At 37.8% G+C, this 24,633-nt stretch overlaps 1 protein-coding gene across 7 annotated transcripts in view; it reads right to left on the bottom strand.

Annotated features, from left to right (window-relative positions):
• The window catches only part of CDK12 (cyclin dependent kinase 12), a 63,685-nt gene that overhangs the window by 24,538 nt on the left and 14,514 nt on the right, over nucleotides 1–24,633 (bottom strand). For 6 of the 7 annotated variants that reach the window (XM_060132802.1, XM_060132804.1, XM_060132799.1 and 3 more), the window contains exons 6-13: nucleotides 21,199–21,388; nucleotides 16,011–16,067; nucleotides 15,506–15,607; nucleotides 9,603–9,680; nucleotides 8,238–8,354; nucleotides 7,628–7,759; nucleotides 5,391–5,602; nucleotides 3,872–4,324 (exon numbers count right to left, since the gene is read on the bottom strand). In XM_060132802.1, the coding sequence (XP_059988785.1) occupies nucleotides 3,872–4,324; nucleotides 5,391–5,602; nucleotides 7,628–7,759; nucleotides 8,238–8,354; nucleotides 9,603–9,680; nucleotides 15,506–15,607; nucleotides 16,011–16,067; nucleotides 21,199–21,388 (1,341 nt within the window). Of the gene's footprint in view, nucleotides 1–7; nucleotides 359–3,871; nucleotides 4,325–5,390; nucleotides 5,603–7,627; nucleotides 7,760–8,237; nucleotides 8,355–9,602; nucleotides 9,681–15,505; nucleotides 15,608–16,010; nucleotides 16,068–21,198; nucleotides 21,389–24,633 lie in introns of those variants that run through there. The other variant, XM_060132803.1, reaches the window with a different exon arrangement.

Raw genomic sequence — 24,633 nt, 5'->3', positions numbered from 1 at the left:
TGTGGAAGGGTTACTTCTTTTAAACACCATCTTAAAAATCACATGTGACTATAAACACAAACACACAGACACACACAGACACACACACACACACACACACTGCCCGACATAAACAAATATCAATACAAGTAACCAAATATATATAAAGAATAAAACCTTGGGATCAGGAAATCGCAATTTATAAATAAAATCAAGTGATTAAAAGTAAAACAGTTGCATTCTGGATCTAACAGCTGGTGTAAAAAGATCATATATTTCAAATGATTGTCCTGATTTTTGTCTGAGATTTCCTCCATTTCCTTCCTTAAGGAATTGTCCTAATATGTAGGCTGTTGGTAGCCTCCCCGCCCCTTTTTTGCTGTTGGATCAAAACATTAATGAAAATTAGAAAGAAGGAAGATGAGAGGGAACAATACAAATGCTGTGGTCACATATCTAGGACATAATCTTGCTGTACAATAGGAGACCTTATATGGACTTAGCTAACACATTTTACAGAACGTTTGATGATATAAGGTTAACACGTAAAACAGAACTAAAAGAATATACAGGAGAGCTGAAATAAAGTAAAAACCTTCCATTACCGTCATGTATAAATTATACACTTGCTTCTCCCAACTTGAGTCCCTTTTCCCCATAATCACATTCTGAAGAATAGGATATTAACCACCATACTGTCATTCAGTTTCCTTTGTTACAGTAATTATAAAAAATCACTATAGCAATGTCATGCAGAATGGGATGTTGATAAACATCTGTTTATCTTGGAGACAGTGACAAGAAACGAGTATTTAGAAATGTATTGAACTAATACTACACTCTGTCTTTCCAAAGATCTTACTAGAACCACTCCCTAAAGTTTTTGTCACCCACTGCTGGATTACTTTGCCTAACCATGGCAATCATTGTCTGATAATGAACTCCTGCCAAGGCAAGAGACTAGACATGTACAATGGCGTGAGTTTGAGGACACACAAAACCAAGTACAATCAGAACTGTGACTTTAGAGAGTTGGGAGTCATCCTGCTGAAGAAAAGACTTAAAGTTTTGGGATATCTTCCAAATGATTGATTTTTCTGTTCCCTATGGAAGCATATTTTTAAATGTCCATATAATCAATTCTTTATTATTATCTGAGATAGTGATATAAAGTCATTACTCAGGCAAGCCAAAAGTAGTTTTTATAGTTATCATTAGGTATTTTGGTTGTATATTTACCACAATTATATTTTGCAAAAACAATCAGGAAAGTAAGCATGCCCTTAGCGTGCAGATGAAAGTACTCTGAAAACACTACAAAACTGTTGAGCAGTAGGAGGATAAGGTCGGTGTGTAACATACAAGTAGGGTGACCAAGAGTCCCAATTTGCCTGGGACTGAGGGGGTTCCCAGGTTGCTTTCAGTTTTAAAACCAGGACAGTACAGGGACAAGGTGGTCATCCTATATACAATACGCACCCAAGCTACTTGTTAACAGACTGGCTGGTTGACTAGGTGGTAGAGAAAACTGAATTAAAGGACAAAAGAATTAGCTATAGAAAACTCACAACTTGAAAAGTAGACATCCAGAAAAAGGAGAGCTAACTGGACTACAAACATCTATAGATTTCAGAGCTTTTTGCCGTGAACACTACATATCTCACTACATAAGAACATCAATCACAGTACCAGTTATTTTTTAAAGTATTTTTGGTCTGTACATGAAATGGAACACCAGTTTTTTTGGGTTTTTTTTGTTTGTTTGTTTTTTTAATACTAAGGGCAAACAACTTTAAAAATGCCTAACTGCAAAAATGGACAAAGCTACACTTATTTTCTTCCATCTATACTACTTTTCATATTTGCCTTTTATGTAAATAGCCTAGCTGTGTTTCAACAGAACTAATTCTTGAGCTCACATTCTTTCACATGTATGAGAGGATGAAGACTATTTCAAAATAGCAAAGGCAGATGGATTGTAAAGAACTATTAAAGGTTAATAAAACATCTTAAGAGAATTAAAAGTAAAGATCACATTAAAAAAACATACTGTTATAAGATTCAAAGTATTAACAATAATGCCAATCCTTAACAGCCTGTACCGATGGCGGGAGGGATTAATGAAATACACAAATAACTTAAAATTTCATTTTACTCATTGGATTTCAACCAAAACCCTTTCCCAACGAGTACAGAATAGCTAAACAGTAGCCAAAGTGATAGATTTTTACCTTCTCTGGCTAACTCAGTCTGCCCTCTGGTGGAAGTGCTAATGAACACTAAAATGGCCAAATGAGAGGTAGCAGGGGAGAAACAAGAACATAGAGACATTGGAGAGACACCAACGGGATAATCCAAAAGTGACTGTAATCATTAGGAATGGCATTTCTACTCTCCTCTGAAAAGTAAATCCAACAATTTCTGGCCATGAGCCAGGCCTTAATTTTAGTTCAATTTCACCATTTGGCTGATAGCTTGTTGACTCAATTACTGGGTGAATTTCTTTCAATCACTATGCCATTGAACTTGAACAACTTCTTTCAGATATTTTGATTATAGCTGAATTTTTTTTTTTTGGTTGGGGGGTGGGTGGTGGTGCAAGGAAGGAAGGTATGAGAGATAAGACAAAAAGGCCTACTTTAATTCTAGATTTGCTTTCTCTGTTATTCCACGTCCTGGAGTCTCTTAAAAACAACTGGAATTGTTATGGCATAATAGCAAAGTGAATTAAGAAACACATTAAAAAGAAACACATTAACAAAGTATAGGAATTCTAGTTCTGCCTCTGCCAATAATATGATTTCAGCAGTGGGACCATAGGCAGGCTTATTTAAACTCCCTGGATTGCAGTTTCCCTATCTATAAAGTAAGCGGGTAATTTTATTTATGTTACCTTCTGTTTTTTTTTTAACTTTACATATGATAAATAGTTTATATATTTGACCTTGTGCTAGTGGAAATAAGGCATATATTCTCCATACCAACCCATATGAAATGTGAATGCAACAGCCTAAAAGTTGAAAGTTAGTGTACCCCATCAGACCTTGTACATCTTCTCATTCCCCAATTCATGGGGTCTTCATGGACAGCAAAAATTTCCAAGGAGTTGGAATCACTTTCAGATAAGTAAAGATTTTGCAAGTAAAGACTGTGAATCAGAATTCATTAGAAAATTTAAACTTCTTTTCCCTCGAATAAATTGTATGCTGTGGTCATCTGAGATCAAGGTATACATATTTCCTTTTTTCAGATTTTTTTTTTTAATATAATGCTCAATTCCTAATCTGGGGTCCATTTAATTATCTCTTTCAGGAACACAGATTTAAAGGAATCATTTTTATATGCTATTTTTTGGAAAGGAAATGTACTTTGTTAATTATCTACTTAGAAATCTCAAATTATTCTTCAGGAGATTAACAATGATATCTTATTAGGGCTTTCTTGACTGTATGTTTCTGGCGAGACTCTGGTATCTAGCATCCACTATACTAGAGTACAATTGACTATTTGTACAATCTGATAATGGTTTGTTTGGAAGGCAGATTTTCAAGTGCCAATACTAGCTGGCCACCACACACACAGTGGTTCAAGATGCATCAATAGCTACAGTTGTGGTTTCCTTGTGTGAGAACACAGGGACTTTACTTACCTACTTCCTAGGAAATGGAAAGATGGAAAAACAATCAGTACATGAAAGGTGCTTTAAGAAGCTTTGAGACTTAAATAAAAGAAGCTGGGCAAGAAATACAGCACTTGGTGCTATGTTCTCCTGTAGACTAGGTGACAGAAAGACTGAAACCGAGGCCACTGATGTGAAAAAGAAAATGTTAAGAGATTTTTAAGAGGATCAACAGCACCTGAGCTCAATGAGATTCATGACCGGTCTGTTTACCTGCTGCCTCCTCCTGTGGCATTGTGGGAGTTCTTCGGGGCCCCTGTGGCCCACTGTTCTTGTCACTGTTGTTTTCCTCCAGGTTGCCTGCTGGCTCCTGGGTTTTCATTAGTTGACTCAAGAGAACTGCCAACATATTCTGCATGTCAGCTGGTGTGCTTGAAGCTTCAGGGGTTGTCTGTTCTGCGGAAGGTTGGACCACTGGGGCAGGGGGTGCCTCCTTCAAAGATTCCTCTGGGGCCGTGGGCTCTGAGTCCTGCTGGTGGGAAGTGGCTTCTGTTAGGGCACTGATGGATTGGTTCAGGGCCTCCAGCTGCTGCTGTATCTCTGGATTGGAGTGGATGTTAAGCAGCTGCGCCATTTGAGGAATACTCAGGTCGGTTTGGCTCTGGAGCAGGTTCAATAACACTGCCAATTCACTTTGATTCAACTGCTGTGTGATGTCACCGAGGCCTGTGGAGAGACAGTGGAGCCAATGTAAGAGGATGAGGCAAGGCAAGGACCTCTGCCTTCTTCAATTGGCAATAGCAACTTACAATACCCAATGAATGAAGTTTCACTTTGAATGTCTCATTTTTCATGCCTCCAACTGTCATGACACATTTGTTATTCTTTATATTTTCACTTAAAAATACAGGGACTAATTAAAACATCTCTGTATTGTGAGTAAAAGTGACTTCATTTTATCTATATTCTTCAAGGTCAGTGATTTTCAACCCTTACTGTACATCAGAATAGGAGAGGTTTTTTGTTTGTTTTTTAAATATCTTTATTAGAGTATAATTGCTTTACAATGAGAATAGGAGAGATTTTAAAATTCAGAAGCCTCAGGTCCCATCCCTAGAGATCTGGCAATTGTTTGGAGGTGTTTACATTTAAAGCTTTTTAGATGATTCTAATGTGCAGCCAGAATTGAAAACCACTGTTTTAAGTGGACAAGGAAGGAAAAATGAGCCAAGGAAGGAATAGCTGTAGTTCAGAAAAAATGGTTGCACCACAGGAGAGCTACTTTGTTGTTTATAATAATTCATTATTACACAGTTTTTGATATATTTAGATCAAATAACAGGCTACAGAACTAACTACATTTAGCAATTGTGACTTAACATGATTAAATTCTAAGAAGGTCTTATCAAATCTAACATAAAACAGGGCTCCAGTTATGTTAGAGAGCCATGGGTAATCTAATCTTAAATTAAAACACACATACACACACAGGGCTTCCCTGGTGGCGCAGTGGTTGAGAGTCCGCCTGCCGATGCAGGGGACACGGGTTCGTGCCCTGGTCCGGGAAGATCCCACATGCCGTGGAGCGGCTGGGCCCGTGAGCCATGGCCGCTGAGCCTGCACATCCGGAGCCTGTGCTCCGCAACGGGAGAGGCCAAAACAGTGAGAGGCCCGCGTACCACAAAAAAACAAAACAAAACACACACACACACACCCTTGCACTTGACCTTCAAAATCTGCCAAGTGCTTAGTAAAAGCACAAAGGCTCTATCCCAGCACTGCCAGCACTGACCTATTGCATCCCCAGCCCCAGGCTCCACCCTGCCAGGAGCAGGCTGAGGTGGTGCTGGGCTGCTGTTCTTCACAGGCTCAGCACTTGTCCCTGAGATAGTTTCTTTTCGAGAGGCTTTGGGTGGAGGTGGCTCCTCTACCAAAACACCACTTTGTCGCTGCCGTCGCCGTTTCTTACTCCATAATTCATGGCAATCCTGCCAGTGGGGGAGGCTGGAAAAAGACAAAAGAAATGTGTGTGGGAATGCAGTAGTGAGTGAATGGAGGAACAAGAGATTAAAATGGGAAGGCAGCGGCTTCCCTGGTGGTGCAGTGGTTAAGAATCCGCCTGCCTGGGCTTCCCTGGTGGTGCAGTGGTTGGGAGTCTGCCTGCCAATGCAGGCGACATGGGTTCATGCCCCAGTCCGGGAAGATCCCACATGCCGCGGAGTGGCTGGGCCCGTGAGCCATGGCCGCTGAGCCTGCGCTCCGCAACGGGAGAGGCCACAACAGTGAGAGGCCCACATACCGGGGGAAAAAAAAAAAAAAAAAAAGAATCTGCCTGCCAATGCAGGGGACACGCTGGGTTCGATCCCTGGTCCGGGAAGATCCCACATGCCATGAAGCAACTAAGCCCATGTGACACAACTACTGAGCCCGCGTGTAGAACCCACAAGCCACAACTACTGAAGTCCATGCGCCTAGAGCCTGTGCTCTGCAACAAGAGGAGCCACAACAATGAGCAGCCCACACACCACAACAAAGAGTAGCCCCCGCTCCCCGCAACTAAAGAAAGCCTGCGCACAGCAATGAAGACCCAACGCAGCCAAAAATAAATAAATAAATTTTAAAAAATAAATAAAATAAAATGGGAAGGCAAAGAGCAAGGGGAAATAGAAAGGATAAGGAAAATATAAAACTAACCAGAAAAGTGAGTAAACAGATAGTAGCAGTGTAAATAGAATCATGGCATATTGTAGTCTGAGAAACTAAAAATCCAAAAGCCCAAAGAATTTCTTTCTACAGTGAGAAATGAAGATGTTGCTAATACCACAGACACACTTGCTATATAAATGCCCATATTCCAGTCAAACAGTTAAGTTTTATAACTGTTCTTGCTTGGCATAACAAAAATAAAGGAGACCTTTACTGGTCAAGTTTCAGTTGGGAATAAATAGAACAGAGGTGACTGCCTTGTTAATATCTACAAAAAGTCCAGGCAAGGTAATTTAAATCTTGGAACCACGTGAGAATATCATGATTAAATCACCTCTGTGTAAAATCGATTTATGTATTACTTGGTCTGTAAGGACCAAAAAACTGGTTCTTTCTTCTTTCTGCCCACTGAATTTCATGACTGGATATTTTCATTTGTGAGGTTTATTAGTATATTTTAACATATTTCCAGACTTTCCTATACTCAATAAATTCCAGTAAGTCAAACCTTACCACAATAAAGATTATCATAGCCAAAATTTCTCTATAACAAGTTTCCAATTTTTACTAAAAAGCTTACATATTTCAATCACAGTGTATCAAAATTCAAACACAATAAATGAATTCGAACATTTCTTTGGATTATCAGATTTGTAGATATTACCTGTTCGTGTACTAACATCTCATACATTTAAGATACACAGTATTTCTATAAGAAAGAAATGCCCAAAAACTCTGACATGAAAGCTATAATGCTGTCAGTGAGAGTCAAAGATTTTTATCTATCAGAATGTGAGATGTGAGTGTAGAACCTCTGAGGATCTCATACAATACAGGAAATTAATAAGATTCTGATGGAAGAAAGACACATTCATAGACCATATTTTCTATATCAAAATTCAGGACATATGGCTTGATAGTGAGACAAACTATTTAAAATTAGGACTGTCCTTGCACGTGTGGGATAACATGGTCACCACAGATATAGGGAATTAAAAAAGATGAAATGGTTAAAAGCAAAAATTAGAAGGAATACTTTCAAAGAGGTTATATAGAGCAATATGCTGGGGATCCAGGGACAAAAGAAGATAGCATGAGTCCAGTTAGAACAAATATCATATCTAAATCTATTCCTTGTTTAAGAAAAAAACATAAAGCAATAAACTTATCAACCATAATACTCAAGGACACCCCTCTATTTGGTTGGCCACTGCAGTTCCTTTTTTTTTTTTTTTTTTTTTTTTAAAAACCTATTATTTTGAATTTCTCATCTCCTGAAGCCTCGGGAAGGTTTAGGGTCACTACATGGCCACCAGCACTTACTCTGGAGGATCCATTTTGCTGAGCTCGACATCTTTAAGGAAGTCACTCTGCAGGGTCTGTTCAGCTGTACAACGTTTGCTAGGATCTAACGTCAGCATGTGGTCCAGTAAATCAAGTGCTGCTGAAGGAATGCTGTGAAAAGGAAGAGAGAAAGAATGAGTTCACAATGACCCCACAGTTCTTAAACTGGTAACCTTATGTCAAAGGTCTCTGAATTTCCAGCTCCATGTAAAACTATGGGAAGGGAGTTGGAACCCGGCTAAACAAGCAAGCAGATTTACTTCCACAAAGGATTCAAGAAATGCAATAGTAATACAGGTAGAAAACATGAAGCCAGCAGTTTTATTCTTTTTGTTTTAGGAAGATCAAAAGGACTATGAGAAAACTTGTATATCATTCAAAATAAAATGGTTTTCTATCAGCTAAAGTCTTCATATGAGAAAATTACAAAAGGGCTATGATAAAACTCATACTGCTCAAAAATAAAATGTTTTCCTATGGTGTGTTTTCATAATAAATTGGGACAGCACTAACTCCCTAGGACAGGAAAAAGTCAAGTCCAAACAACAGCCAAACACAGAAACTAGATGTACACATTTGTCAAACTCACAAAGAGAATTCTTCTCGTAGGCGCCTTCTATATTGCTTCTTCGGTTTCATTGTATTGAAGTAGGGCAGCTTGATAACATCAGGCCACACAGCTGGACAAGGGCTACCACAGAGTCGACTGAAAACAAAGCAAAAAGCAAGAATAAGGAAGTCAGTGAGTCAGCATCATAAATTCTGGAGATTCTAGAAGCAGAAATTATTACCTCCTCAGGTCTGGGGTATCTTGGCTTATTAAGTTAAAAGGCATGCAGAGAGATAAAACCTGACCGCACTGCTTTAAGGACAGAAGGAACAGGACAGAAAGACTGGTTACATGATAGTGAAGAGATAATACTGGCACAATAGTCCAAAATGATCCACAGATTTGGTTTTGTAAAACATGTTCTTAATCCTCCACATAGGTTTCAACTACCAATTTTGTTCTGTTCAGTTAATAATAATTTCAAAGTGCTGAGCTGGTCCTATAATGTCCCTAAAAGGGAAAACTAGCAGAAGAGAGCCTAAGTCTGGAATTTTGATGGAAAACTGAATTTACTGCATAACACATGAGTTACACACCACCTTTAAAAAGAAGTCTACATTAGGGCTTCCCTGGTGGCGCAGTGGTTGAGAGTCCGCCTGCCGATGCAGGGGACACGGGTTCGTGCCTGGGTCCAGGAAGATCCCACATGGCACGGAGTGGCTAGGCCAATAAGCCATGGCCGCTGCACCTGCACGTCCGGAGCCTGTGCTCCGCAATGGGAGAGGCCACAACAGTGAGAGGCCAGTGTACCACAAAAAAAAAAAAAAAGGTCTATATTAGCCTGTCGTATTCTTCCCCTTAATCTTATTGAAAAGAAATAAAACAAAACAGAAAACAAAACTCAAGTTCCATCCCAACCCCAGACCTTCCCCAAATCCTCTATTACAGACTCCCTTTTATAATTATCTGTTTACCTGATGCATCACTTACTAAACTCTGAGTTCTCTGAGCAGGGATCTATCTTATTTATCTCTGAATCCTAAAGTTTAACAGAGATAGGAATTTATCTCAGGCTCTAGGAACAGGCTCAATGAATGTTTGCTGGATAAAGTTGATCTTAATCTAACCTAAATAAGAATGCAACAGCCATCCTGAAAACAGCATGCTTTTATATGAAGAACTAATAAAAAAAATGCCAAGAAAGACCTAAGAAGTAAGTGGAATACAACTTCTTTCCATATACAACCCATGACAAAATATATGGTAAACCTGACTGAGTGAAGAGAAACTTACGTAGACATAAGGAGCATAAACTCACTTAGTAGAATGACTGAAAAGTGTTAGAAATTAGAGGATGAGATTACCTATCACCCCTGGGCACTCAGAGCACATGCACAGCTGTACCTGATCAGTTCTAGCTGAGCCAGTTCCAGATTGGCTTGAAAAATTGGCTTCTTTGTGAACAGTTCCCCAAGGATGCATCTAGAAAGAATAAAAATGAGAGGTCAGAAGAGAAATCCCTGGAGCCTATTTAAAGTGTGTCTCAATAAACTTTTATAGTATATCAGACTGTATCTGATATACTAAATAAGCCCAAAACTCAGGGTCTGAGTTTCATAAAAGAAAATATTTCTTGCAGTGAAAATAGTACAAAAGATTTAGATTTGCTGGTAGATCAAACTTTTGCCACCTATAAAGGACAGTCTATAAGCAGAAAAAAGGAGTCAAGAAGCCTTTTCTATCAATTCCACTGTAAATTTAGGAAATAACTAAACACTGAAAAACACACACTTCAATTTTACAAAGATGCTCAGCAGTTTCAGCAAAAAGAATATTAGCCTTTTTCATTCATCTGCTCTACAGAATGTGCACTATATACATGTACAGCCCTCTTGGCACTGTATTTGTAAAGAAAAGTTTATTGTCATCAGTCAGGATCAGTTTCAATAGGACTTTCAAACACATTATGCTTAAACACTCTTACCATTTTGAAAAGGCCTTTCAAAACTATATTGACATATTTACACAGTCTCCAAGTATCTCTCCACAAATTACTTAATTACAAAAGGAAAACTGATAACTATTTAGTGTGGAAAAAAGACAACACCTTAACCAAGTAACCAAAATTAACATCATCAGTAAGAGGCAAACAGGGTTCATGTAAATACAAATGTAATACCCTAAAAAAAAACACTTATGAAATAAAAAAGAATGAAATTCTGCCATTTGCAACAACATGGATGGACCTAGAGGGTATTATGCTTAGTGCAATAAGTCAGATAGAGAAAGACAAATACTGTATATTATCATTAATATGTAGAATCTAAAAAATAAAACAAATGAATGAATATAACAAAACAGAAGTAGACTCACAGATAGAGGGAAAAAACTAGTGGTTATGGGGAGAGGGACTTGGAGAAGGTCAAGATAGGGGTAGGGGATTAAGAGCTACAAACTACTATGTATAAAACAAATAAGCTACAAGGATACATTGTACAGTACAGGGAATATAGTCAATATTTTATAGTAACTTTAAATGAAACATAATGTACAAAAATTCTGAATCCCTATGTTGTACACCTGAAACTAATATTATAAATCAACTAAACTTAAAAAAGAACACTTATGGAATATTCCAGCCAAAATCAAAACCAAAAAAAGGCTAAGGAACTGTTCCAGATTAAAGAATGAAAACTAAATGTAGTATATGATAAAGGACTGGATCCTCTATCAGGTGAAGTATTGTTTCCAGGACATTATGAGGGTACCGACAAAATCAGAGTATGGAATGTAGGTTAAAGTACTCTATTAAATATATTGTATCAATGTTAAATTCCCTGTATTTGATAATTATACTGTGATTGTAAGAGAATATTTTTGTTTTTAGGAAACGTACACTAAATATTAAGAGGGAAAGGAGCATGATACATAGAACTACTTTCAAATAGTTCTGGAAAAACATATATGGTATACATATATAAACGCACATTTTATTCTATGTATATACTGTACGTTGTATTATATGTAAGTACATATATATAATACATATACATACCACATAATATATACATATGTGAATATAAAAGGAAATGTGGCAAGATGTTAAAAATTAGTGAATCTGGGCTTCCCTGGTGGCGCAGTGGTTAAGAGTCCGCCTGCTGATGCAGGGGACACGGGTTCGGGCCCCGGTCCGGGAAGATCCCACATGCCGCGGAGCGGCTAGGCCCATGAGCCATGGCCGCTGAGCCTGCGCGTCCAGAGCCTGTGCTACGCAACGGGAGAGGCCACAACAGTGAGAGGCCCGCGTACCACAAACAAACAAAAAAAAAATTAGTGAATCTAACACAAATGATCTCAAAATAATTAATGCTGAGTAAAAGATGCCATAGGGGCAGGGCTTCCTGGTGGCGCAGTGGTTGAGAGTCCGCCTGTCGATGCAGGGGACACGGGTTCGTGCCCCAGTCCGGGAAGATCCCACATGCCACGGAGCGGCTAGGCCCGTGAGCCATGGCCGCTGAGCCTGCGCGTCCGGAGCCTGTGCTCCGCAACGGGAGAGGCCACAATAGTGAGAGGACCGCGTACTGCAAAAAAAAAAAAAAAGATGCCATAGGGAAAAAAGAGCATATATAGTATGATTCTGTTTACATAAAATTCTAGAAATGGAAATCAATCTAAAGTGATAGAGAGCAGAACAGTGGTTGCCTGGGAATGGGATGGTATGGACAGTAAAGAGGGACTACAAAGGAGCACATGGAAAATTTTGGAGATGACCTTGGTGATGGTTTCACTGGTGTATATAAATAATATGTCAAAAAAATTATATACACTTTGAATAGATGCAGTTTATTGTAAATCTCAATTGAAAGGTTAAAAAAAATCAGTGAATCTGGATAAAGGTTATACTAAAGTTCTTTGTACTATTCTAGCATCTTTTCTGTACATTTAAAATTATTTCAAAATAAATTTAAAACATGAAAAAAATTACATGAATACTCTATACTTTTTTGTGTGCCTGAAATATTTTTTTTTTCAAAAAGTGGGGAACAAAAGAGTGAACACATCTCTTCTAACCTGTACTCTGAAATGAGATTAATTTACAAATATTCCCAAAACCAACGTTTTCAGTCAGCCCTCCGTATCCATAGGTTCCTATCCATAGATTCAACCAACCATGGATTGAAAATATTTAGAAAAAAAATCCCAGAAAGTTCCAAAAAGCAAAACTTAAATTTGCCACACTGGCAACTATTTACACAGCAATTACATTGTATTTACAACTATTTATGCAGCATTTACATTGTATTAGGTATTATACGTAATCAGAGATGATTGAGCGTATACTGGAGGATATGTGGGAGGGTGTGTGTAGGTTATATGCAAACACTACACCATTTAATAAAACAGACTTGAGCATCCCCGCATTTTGGATGCAGGGGGTCCCGGAACCAATCCTCCGGTGGATACAGAGGGACAACTGTATATAGTTTAACTTTGAAGTTTTTCAGCTTGACAAAATTTGAGAAAGCAAACAAACCCAGCTTTTAAAGTTATTAGCACCTTTCTTTTAGTATTTGTTAACCTCAAATTCTTATTTCCAATATTCTCACAAACCTTATCCAAAGAAAGAAAAGTATAAGTAAAATTTAATTCTGTTTCTAATATTAACTGCCAAATCAAATTTCAAATACAGTGTTATCACAACATGTAAAATAAAACGCAAAAAGAACAAACCCAGATGAGTTTTCACACTCTAGGTATAATGTGTTGTACTAGTCTTTCTGGTTTCTCCCCGGATTTTCAAACTGAACTGCTCCATCAATTAATTCTGTCAAGAACATCCCACAAAAGTATCCTCTGAGAGACTACCATGAATCACTAAAGCAGTAAGTGCACATCAAAAGTCAAGCAAAATCTCAATTCAATGAGTCACTGAGCTTTAAAGAAAGTATAATTTTCTATAATTTTAATTTCCAATTGTGTTTTATTTCAGTTTCCAGTCCTTTGGTGGGGAAGACATCATTATGTAATCAACACTTTGCTACTGCACTAATGTAGCAGGTTGCACAGAAATAGTACCAACAGAGCTATGAACTTTCCCTGTGCATCTTAATGGGGCATTAACTTTAGAGCCTAGTTGTGACAATTTAAATGCTAATACTGTTAGAGCAAATAGTCCAGAACACAAACACGCCCAGCTTGAGTCAATAAAATTTAACTAAAGCTTCATTTGAATTGGGTAGGCTACTACAGAAATTATGCTCTTTCTCCATCACCCTTTTGAATTTTGAAATAAAAGCCCTATACTGCTCCTTTTAAAGAATGACATTAACAGAGGAGAGAAAATGGAAAAAAGTGATACGCTCCACTGGGAAGTATGTGTGTCAGAATCCTAAAGTACGGAGGTCAAGGTCAGTGTGCATACATAAATCATACAGTGTAAGAAAACAATTAACTAGGGGACTTCCCTGGTGGCGCAGTGGTTAAGAATCCGCCTGCCAATGCAGGGGACACGGGTTCAAGTCCTGGTCCGGGAAGATCCCACATGCCACGGAGTCACTAAGCCCATGTGCCACAACTACTAAGCCTGTGCTCTAGAGACTGCAATCCACAACTACTGAAGCCCACGTGCCTAGAGCCCGTGCTCCACGACAAGAGAAGCCACCGCAATGAGAAGCCTGCACACAGCAACAAAGAGTAGCCCCTGCTTGCCTCAACTAGAGAAAGCCCACGTGTAGCAACGAAGACCCAACGCAGCCAAAAATAAATAAATTAAATTTATATATTAAAAAAAATGAAACAACTAACACAGCCCATTTAAATGTCTATGCCCCTAACATACAAATTGTGGCCTCTAAGTATCATTTTGTACTAAAAGGAACTAAGACTCCTTAGAGAAATGGCCAATTCCAGGTCTGTAGCAGGAAATGAACAGGATGAGCCTAGAACCAGAAAACAATGAAGGCTATCAAAGACTAATATGGTTGAGTCAAAAGGTCCCAAGAATTAACCTGCATAAACTCCCACTGACCAAAGACTGGACAGTTTGAAGAGGAATAAAGATGATAACTACAACGAATTAAAACATGTCAAATTTGTTTAAATCCATGAGTTCATAATGAAACTAAAAAACAAACCCCAAATAACTTCTCTTTGGTCATCTTTGGAGGATAATAGTAAGCCACCTCATTATTTTGAAAACTGGTAAATAAAATGAAATAATTCAACCTTTAATTAAACCTTTTCAACTTTTTTTTTTTTTGGCTGTGCCACGAAGGTTGTGGAATCTTAGTTCCCCTTCCAGGGATCAAACCAAGGCCCTCAGGAGTGAAAGCATGGGGTCCTAACCACTGCACCACCAGGGAATTCCCTAATTAAACCTTTTCTGTATCATCTGTACCCAAATAGATAAACTGTCTTTATTTCAAGAAAGAATAAAATGATTAGACTATCGTATCACAAAACAACCACAAATGGATTGATGGATGTGGATCATTAATAGCTAATAACATTTCAAAAAGAGACAATTACATATTATATAAAGTGGTGTGTGTATGTGTAAATCTGCTCCCATAGGGATGAATATTTTATTAGACATTGTTTAGAACTGCTTGTATAAGAGGATAATAAAAAGTAGACTAATTTGTAATGCATTTTTAAATTGTTTTTAAGTTCTCTACAGATAATGTATCCAGTTATTGCCTGTACTATGGGCAGAGGCTCCCACTGCTACCTACCCCCAACTCTGATGTACAAGTGACTATGTAATCTGTCAGAAGTACTCAAAACCACCTGTAAAATAGTTTCAGGGTCAGTGGGTATTGGGAATCAAACCTGAATTCACCTACAATTTACAGGAAATAAAAAAAATAGAGAACAATGCTAAAAGATCACCATGAGAATGCAACCAGCAAAGTCCAGATTATGGGAAATTCTGTAGGACAAATGACCCAGTTTCTTCTAAAAAACATTATAAGAGGGGGGAAAAAATCCTAAGAGTGATGGAGGGGGAATCAATAATTAAAAGACTTAAGATAATCAGTTACAATCTATGAGCCTTATTTGAATGTATTTGGATCCAAATTCAAAGTAAGCTTAAAAAAAAAAAAGAAAATTGGGGAAATGTTAAAAAAAATATGTGTCTGATATTAAGAAATATTCAACAGATTTCTTTGAAATCTGGCTAAAAGTTGATCCCCATCCTTTTGAACTTAAATAAGAGCGGCAAAAAGCCAAAGTAGAGATAAAACAGGTTACAAATTCAACAGTATGTGAGTTACAAACAAAAGAAAAGGTGAAAAAAGCCTTACCCACAGCTCCAAACATCTATTGCTGGCGTATAACGCTCCTCTCCCAGCAGAAGTTCTGGAGGTCGGTACCACAGAGTAATGACTTTGTTTGTATAAGGGCGGCTGAAATGTAAATCATAACCATGACATAAATTTACAATGGTTACAATGGTTTCTGATGAAAAATACTTGTACAATTAAATGCAAATTAAAATAGCTGCCAACTGGAGACGGGATCATCAAAACAGCTCCATAGCAACCTAAGAGTTCAAAAGTAAACTGGACAGAAGGTGATGAAGAAATAACTTCCATTCCAATTTGGGCTGATTTATTTCAGTCTAAGGCAGATTCAAGAATTTAGATATAATTTACTGTCTAAAATCTAGGTGGTAACACATTTAGAAAATTAGGGAACTCAGAGAGTTAGGAACTCAGAGAGTTATTGCAATTTGCAGAATACTAGCATATCCAAGAATGAAAAAGACTCTTTTCTATTTCCCGCATGTAATTTTGTTGAATGACTCACCTCTCCTCAGAATTATAGAGCCGAGCAAGTCCAAAATCTGCTAGTTTGATTTGCCCACTGTAAAACAAAAATTAATTATTTTCATAAGTAACAACAGCAGCCTCCAAATTACACCTAAAAAGTCAAGTGCTAATTTAGGAGTTAAAGGAATTACAAAAATGAATTTTTAACCTCTGCTCTTTCAGTTCTACTCTTAATGGTCACTCTGCCAGATTAAGCCTCTTTTGAGGACTCCACTATACAAAGCCTTAGAGAGTTTTTTTTGGACTACTACTGTATTTTTGGATCTGACTCCTTAACTAAATATTTCTTTTATTTCTTGGCAAACAACAGTGGCTAGAACCTGCTAGATTAAATACCTACTGTTGGGGGAAAACGGAATGGGCTGTTTTAGATTAAGAGAGATTTAAGAGGCCTAACAACTAAATCCAATTCATAATCCTTGACTGATTCTGGTTTGAATAAACTAGCTATACAAAAGGCTTTTTTTTTTTTTTTGGCAATGCCACAGGGCATTCGGGATCTTAGTTCCCCAGCCAGGGATTGAACCTGGGCCCCAGCAGTAAAAGTGCCGAGTCCTAACCACTGGATCAAACGTAATGATATCTGTAATTTACTTTAAAATACGTCAGGCAGAAAAATAAAAAGGGAGCAAATATAGCAAAATGTTAATTGTATATGTATTATTAATTATATTAGTGTCTCAAGTTTTTCTTATAATTTGACATTTTTCATAACAAAAAGTAAACTGCAACAATTCTGTAGCTATAACAGATTTTTCAAACAGAGAACATACCTTTGATCTGAACAAACAATTTTTATGATGAACAAGGCCCCTTCTACCAACAAACTGCCATCACTTCCTATACCATAAAGATACACAATTATGACTTCAGAGGGGTTCTCAAACGTTAATACGAAATAAGAATCACCTGGAAAGCTTGTTAAATGTTTTCTGGGCCCCATTCCCAGAGATGCTGATTCAGTAGGTCATGGTCCATGAATCCGCATTTCCAACAAGCCCACAGGTGATGCCAATGGTGCTAATCCGAGAACCACACTTTGAGAACCACTCCCTTAAAGGGATCACATCCACATTTCACTCTGCTAAATATTCTGTCTTTGACAGTGATGTCAAGCAATATTTTAATAAAATGCAACACAAAATGTTGGGAAACTATTTAAAAACCATCATTAACTATTTTGGATTAATCATATTTATCTAAATTCTTGTGTAGTCTATTTATTCACATTTACAGTTTGCCTTACATCTTGCGGAATGAAAAGCCAATTCACCTTTTTTAAGGGACTGGGGAGATCTCAGGTGCCTGATAGCTCAGATCAAGCAGAAAAGTGAGATAGAAGAGAAAAAAAAAGGGCTCTTCTAGGAGGTGCTCTTCAAAGTCTGAGCAATGGGACAAAATATTAAAACAAAAAAGCTACTAGCAACGAAATTTTACATTAAATCAACGCTTACCATTCCTCATAAAGATTACGGGCACCTTACCCACCTGTCCCAGACATCATCACATTTTAAGTTCGATTTATAAGCAAATTCTGAGAGAAGCAAAAAGGAAAGAAATAGCTGACTTGAGCCCTATATTGAGACAAAAAGCGTTCCTCAAATTTCTTGGTATCCTTACTTTGATCCCAAGACTCAAAGTAAGTCCTACTATGGTAGGACTGAAAGTTGAAATGGCAATAGATATACAGTTATGGAAAATGAGGCTAGACCTAAACATCACCAGCACCTAGCGTATTTCCTAATCCATCCCCTCCCTCCCCCCTCTCACTCTCAGTAAATAACCTTCTTCATTGGAGACAGAAGCCATCAGGTGGGACCTATTTAACATACTTTTACCTATAAACTTATTTACACCTCTAACCTTGCTTTCTCCTTTCCCTTCAATTACAGAAAAGTGCGTCAATCTCTTTTCTTATTCAAGGATAATCAGTATTACCACCTCTGGCCTTGACCCCCATCTCCTTTAGAAACTCATTTCTTTAAATTACTTTGGTTCTTTCTTGAATCTTCAACTTCCCCCTCTCTACTGATTTTCTTTTTGCTTAGCATTTAAATAAGCTCAAACCTCTACTTCTTTAATAAAAAAATTAATAAAAACAAAAAACTGAAGTCACACCTACTATCACCTTCCCATTAATTGTGCTACCCACCCACTTACCCCACACTTTCACCACTGACCTTTTAATTTTCAGATTCTCTCTTTGGGCCTTAAAATCTACCTGCATCACCTGACATCTATGACCACTCATTTCTTAAACCTGCCTATTTTGCATTCATATTTCCTTATTTTCTTCCTCTCTGTCTAATCAGCCCCTGGGGTTCCATCTTCTCACATCTTTTCTATGCTTGATAACTCCTAAATCTACAATGCTAGTTTGAAACTCCCATGTGACCATATGCCTATTTGATATCACTACCCTGGATATATAACAGACATATCCAAAAGGGGTTTACTCTTCCCCCGACGCATCCTGCTGTTCCTTCTGTATTCCCTATATTGACCACTGTGCCACCCATCTAGATAGTTTCTCAGGTCAGAAATCTTTGAGTTAAAGTACTTTGATTCATTCGCCACCATTCACTCACTCATCAAAGTCTACTGATCTACCAAGTCTATCCTGCCCATCCTCTTCTAGCAATGCCTTGGTTAGTTCAAGCACTGACCATTTCTTACATTGTTCTTAATAAGTCTCTCTGCCTCCAGTCCACATGCTATATGGTGACCATTTAGTGATGTTTCTAAAACAGAAGACTAATTATGTCTCTCCTATATCTAAAATAATTTGGTGTCATTTATACTTGTGTAATTAAGATAAAATAAACATCATGGAGCCCAACGCTGCTCTCCTCCCTCTCTCGTCAATGCTTTCTCTTCTTTGTCCACCTGAGGACTCCTCTCTAGGCCATCTCGATCAGACTACACCATGAGACTCTTGCATCCTGCTTAGCAACCTGAGAAGGAAATTCACTTTAGTCTAAAACCTTATCAACTTCCTGAATATGGGAAGTCAGGGACAGAAAGGGGCCTGACCCACCAGAAAGGACACCAAGCAGGACTGCAGTTATTCCCTGGCCTGAAATATCCCCCAACAGAGGAGCAAAAGGAACAGAAAAAAGTATATTAATACTATAGTCCAGAAAGCTGCAAGATGATAGCCATCATCAAATTTCTGAAGCACTATTACTGTGGATACAGATTAACCAAGCCCAGCTTTAATGAGAATTGTGGTGGATCACAGGGATAGTGACAGAAAGGAATGACATATATATATATATATATATATTTTTTTTTTTTCCCCCAAAGACTTTTTTGTTGTTGTTGTGGACCATTTTTAAAGTCTTTATTGAACTTGTTACCATATTGCTTCTGTTTTATGTTTTGTTTTTTTTTGGCCGTGAGGCATGTGGGATCTTAGCTCCCTGACCAAGGATGGAACCCGCAACCCTCGCATTGGAAGGCAAAGTCTTAACCACTGGACCACCAGGGAAGTCTCCAGAAAAGAATGATATTTTTAATATCGTGTTTTGTCTCAAAAAGGTATTTAAGGGCTTCCCTGGTGGCGCAGTGGTTGAGGGTCCGCCTGCCAATGCAGAGGACACGGGTTCATGCCCCGGTCTGCGAAGATCCCACATGCCGCGGAGCGGCTGGGCCCGTGAGCCATGGCCGCTGAGCCTGCGCGTCTGGAGCCTGTGCTCCACAACGGGAGAGGCCACAACAGTGAGGGGCCCGCGTACTGCAAAAATAAAAAAATTAAAAAAAAAAAAAAAAGGTATTTAACTACAAATAACAATTTTACAGTAATTTGTACAATTAATAATGCATTAATTGTATAATTTAAAAACAAAAAATTAACCAGCACCCTTCAATGGCTGTTACCTGTAAATAAAATTTAAGCTCCTTAGCAAGATGTACAAGATCTTTAAATTGGCTCCTTGCAACTGTCCAGCTTCATCTCTTGCCATTATGTGCTTCACTCTTCTTGCCCTAGCAATACTGACTCCTTTACAGTTTTCCAAACATAACGTGTTATGTTATCTTCACATTTATGTGCTTCTGTACATGCACTCTTCTTTTGCCTAGAAATGTGAACCTCTGTTGTCAGTCTTTCTGATAAATTCCTGTTCATTCCTCAAGACTGCATCTTCCCAGATGCTCCCAAATTCAAGGGGGGGAAAAAAAAAGCTTAATAAATGTTTATTGAATTGAGCAACTTATTTGTTTAGCTTCCCTACTAAACTCTGAAATCTTCAGGGACCAACCATCCCATGTGGGACTTTTAGTGCTAAAACCAGGACAGTCTCGGGCAACACTGGAGAGTTGGTCACCCTACTCCACAAAGACAGGAAATATGTCATAACCATTCCATATTCCCATCTAGATAATGTTTGTTAAATAGAACTGATCCGAAATATTTAAAACAAAGGGTGCATCAGACAAAGATGGCTATAAACAGCCCACTACCTACAGAACAAAACACTGGCCTTATTTCAATGGTACCAGACTTGCTTTTTATTCCTCAGTATGTAGGGCTATCACCAAAGACTACTGTAACGCAACTGATATCACCAACGCAATTTAGGCAAATAGCCAGAGAGGAAGAAAGCAGATGATAAAAACTTCTGAAGAATTAACACTGTTCTTCACCAAATTCCTGTATGTCTATACTATTAAAACCCAGGAGTAAGTGCTGGGCAGCAAGGTCAGTCACCAACTACATCTGTGTTTACTCTGAAATTCGATAACTGAGAAAGTCTCAAGAGCACTTAAAAGAGCAGGTATGTCTCTCCCCACTAAACAAAGGAGAATGTCATTAAGAACTCAATGTGTGTTTGAATTTGCCTAAGACCACAAAAGTATTATTTACTAACTATGGCAAAAGCTCTTTGAATATTCCTATAGGATGTAAGTAATTCTCTAAAATGTCTGCATTTAAAAAAACCTTTACAATCCTACCTCTTTTAGTCCTTATCAACACTGAGTCTGGAGACTCTGCTGATCAGAGTACCCCTATCACAAGTTGTTCCTAAGGTACAGACATCAGATGTACGTAAATGCAAAAAAGTGCATTACTGGGTTTACCTATAACCCCAATTAACTAGCTGAAACTAAGGGTGTCAGAAGAGATGAAGAAAATGCTTAACCTCATATGGTTACTGTGTTACCTGTTGTTCAGCAAAATGTTAGAACACTTAATATCCCGATGCAGGAAATTCTTTTTGTGACAGTAATCCAGTCCTTCCATTAGCTGTTTCATAAATGACTTGATATGATCCTCAGAAAAGTGCACCAAACCAGATTCCAACAGTCCCATTAAGTCATGGTCCATATACTCAAATACAAGGTAAAAGGCTCCTACATAGGACGAAGGAAAAAATTAAAAACAAGAGAAAAAAAAAAGGATGCCAAAATGACAATGCGTCAAATTTTAACATAATTTTGGAGTTGACCATAAGCTTTCTGGAAAAACCACTTAATTTTACACATGAAGAAACTAAACCTCAAGCAGTTGAATAACTTGCCCATTCTAACAATAAATAACAGAACTATTTTTTGAATTAATCTTCTGACTCATAGTCCAGTGCTCTTTGGACTACTTACTTCTCTAAAGGGACAACTGCCCCAATTAGATTGTATAACTAGTCTTTTATGATCTAAATCAGTTGGCAAATTACAGACTCCTTGGGCCAAATCCGGCCTGTCTATTGCTGTAAATAAAGTTTTATTTGTAATATACAAACATGTCCATTTGTTACACATTGTCTAAGACTATTTTGTAGAAATCTTTACCCTAGTTAATAGCACTCACGTAATAACGCCAGGGGTACATTTAGTACGAATTATTAATGAAATTTATAGTATTTAAGAATTGAAAGAAAAATGAATCATCTAATTCAACTCCCTAAATTTAAAAGTAGATAAAAGGCTAAGAGAATTATGAAAGATTTGAAATCCACATTATCTTTCCACTTTCAACAGGTGCATGATAGAAGCAAACACTGTAACATACGAAATACTAGACCTAGTTAGACAATGATCCATCCAGTCTAAAATTCTTCTCTCAGTAGCATAAAGGCAAGGATTCTTCGTCTACGGGATAGGCTTCAAGGACTCTTTGAACTCTCTAAATAGCATACAACATTTTAAACACATGTGTATGCAACATTTTAAATGTATATTTTTGAAGAGTGAATCCATAAGATATTTTAAAAGGTTCATGACTCCCAAAAAGTTAAGAACCACTGCATTAAAGGAATATCTTAGCTTTAGCTAAGCCCTCGTATGAATTAAGAAAACACTAAAACTGCAGAAGAGAGTGGATAAAGGACACAAACGGACAACTCAAAAAAAGAGGAAATAAGTAAAATTGATAGACATGGAAAAAAACTCAGAATATAAAGAATGCAATCCAAAATAATGATATCATTCATACTTCACCTATCAGGTAAGATGACAATTTTTTAAAAAGATAAACTCAATGTTAGGGAAGATAAAGTGGGATGGGACTCACTGGTGGGACATAAATTATTACTATCTTTCTTAAAAGCAATCTAACATTAAATATGAAAATTCCTTTGACCAAATAATTCTACTTCTAGGAAACTATATTAAGAAATAAATCAAAATACAAATATTTATGCACAAAGATGCTCAATGCAGTGCTATTATATTTTTTTAAACTGACAACTAATTGTTCAACAAGGACTGGTGAAATAAATTTGGATTCATCTATCTTTATGCACAGTCGTTAAAACATGTTAATGATACAAGAAATTGCTTATGACAAGTTATAAAACACTAAATACACTTTGCTCTTGGTTATGTTAAAATAAATACAATATATATAAAATATAAAGTACTAGAAAAAAAATGCCAACATGCTAATACTACAGTGATCTTCTATGGATGCTCATATACTGGGAGTGGGAGAGAAATGATTGCCATTTTCCTTTTCTTACTCGCCTATGTTTTCAATTTTTCCACAAGGGGCATGCATCACATCCATTCATTCATTTAATATTTTATGATTAAAGAAATTTTTTTTAAGTTTTTGGCTGTGCCACACAGCATGTGGGATCTTAGTTCCCTGACCAGGGATCGAACCCATGAACCCTGCAGTGGAAGCACAGAGTCTTAACCACCCATTATTTTACGATTTTTTAAAAAAGAATTTATAAACAGTACGAGGTAAATTATTTAAACAGTACAGAAGGACATGGATGAAAAGCAAGCACCTCTCCAGAAGCAACCAATTAACACTTTCTTACGCATCCTCACAGAAACTAGCTATACACTGTATTTTTTTTTTTTTTTTTTTGGCGGTACGTGGGCCTCTCACTGTTGAGGCCTCTCCCGTTGCGGAGCACAGGCTTCAGACGCGCAGGTTCAGCGGCCATGGCTCACAGGCCTAGCCACTCCGTGGCATGTGGGATCTTCCCGGACCGGGGCACGAACCCGTGTCCCCTGCATCGGCAGGCGGACTCTCAACCACTGCGCCACCAGGGAAGCCCCTACACTGTATTATTTTTATAATCAGAAAAGGTTAAAAAAACACACCCAGAAATATACCTAGTATACTTAATTCTATTCCAATCTAACTTTCATAAATTTATCTAAGCAGGATTTCCTCTTTTCTTTAAAACTACTTCTACTAAACTCAAGAGGTATTACCCCCCTAGAGCTAATATATTTGAGGCTCTGTAAAGAAGTCCAACTTAACTTTATCCATTACCCTCCTAATTTTACGTATTTCAATCATATTCTCTGTTAACATCTCAGGCTATATTCACAGATGCCACCTCTTCACAGCTGCCCCTCTCTAAACCTTCAGATTTACTTTAATAAAAGTAGGCTGGATGTCATATATAGACTACTTCAAACATAAGTATGAAAACAATATACATTCGTTTATCCCCATAGACAAAAGTTACAAATCCAGGAAAACAAACCACTATGTGACCTGAAAACTGTTTTAGAAATACCTGCTTTGGATTCGAAACTGTATAAGTACAAAACTACATTAAAAAAAAGGATGTGGACTTCCCTGGTGGCGCAGTGGTTGAGAGTCCGCCTGCTGATGCAGGGGACACGGGTTTGTGCCCCGGTCCCGGAAGATCCCACATGCCGCGGAGCGGCTGGGCCCGTGAGCCATGGCCACTGAGCCTGAGCGTCCGGAGCCTATGCTCCGCAACGGGAGAGGCCACAACAGTGAGAGGCCCACGAACCGCAAAAAAAAAAAAAAAAAAAAAAAAAAAAGGATGCATATAAATGAAGGATGTAAAAATGAGAGTAACTGTCAAATCTGGGTTTTAATTTCCATTATTGTTATTACAATTTGTAAAAAACAGAAACAAAAAAACCGACTTCAAAACGTTGGTTGGAGGAGAATCTTATATTGTTCGTGTGCTGGCCTTATTAGGTGTTAACAGCAGACTCTAATTTTAATGATTAACAATGATTTCTAAAAGTATGAGTACAATAATGACGAATGGACATTTTATAAAATAAGCACTGTTCAGCACAAGAACAATCTGTTAACATCTTAATTCTGATGTGGATTAAAGAAAGAAGCTGGACTTCAGTACAACTTGTTAAAAAAT

The sequence above is a fragment of the Lagenorhynchus albirostris genome, chromosome 20, assembly GCF_949774975.1.
Source record: "Lagenorhynchus albirostris chromosome 20, mLagAlb1.1, whole genome shotgun sequence".
Taxonomy (NCBI): Eukaryota; Metazoa; Chordata; class Mammalia; order Artiodactyla; family Delphinidae; genus Lagenorhynchus; species Lagenorhynchus albirostris.
Note: the sequence above shows the minus strand (reverse complement) of the source record. Positions and strands in the feature narration are given on the sequence as shown.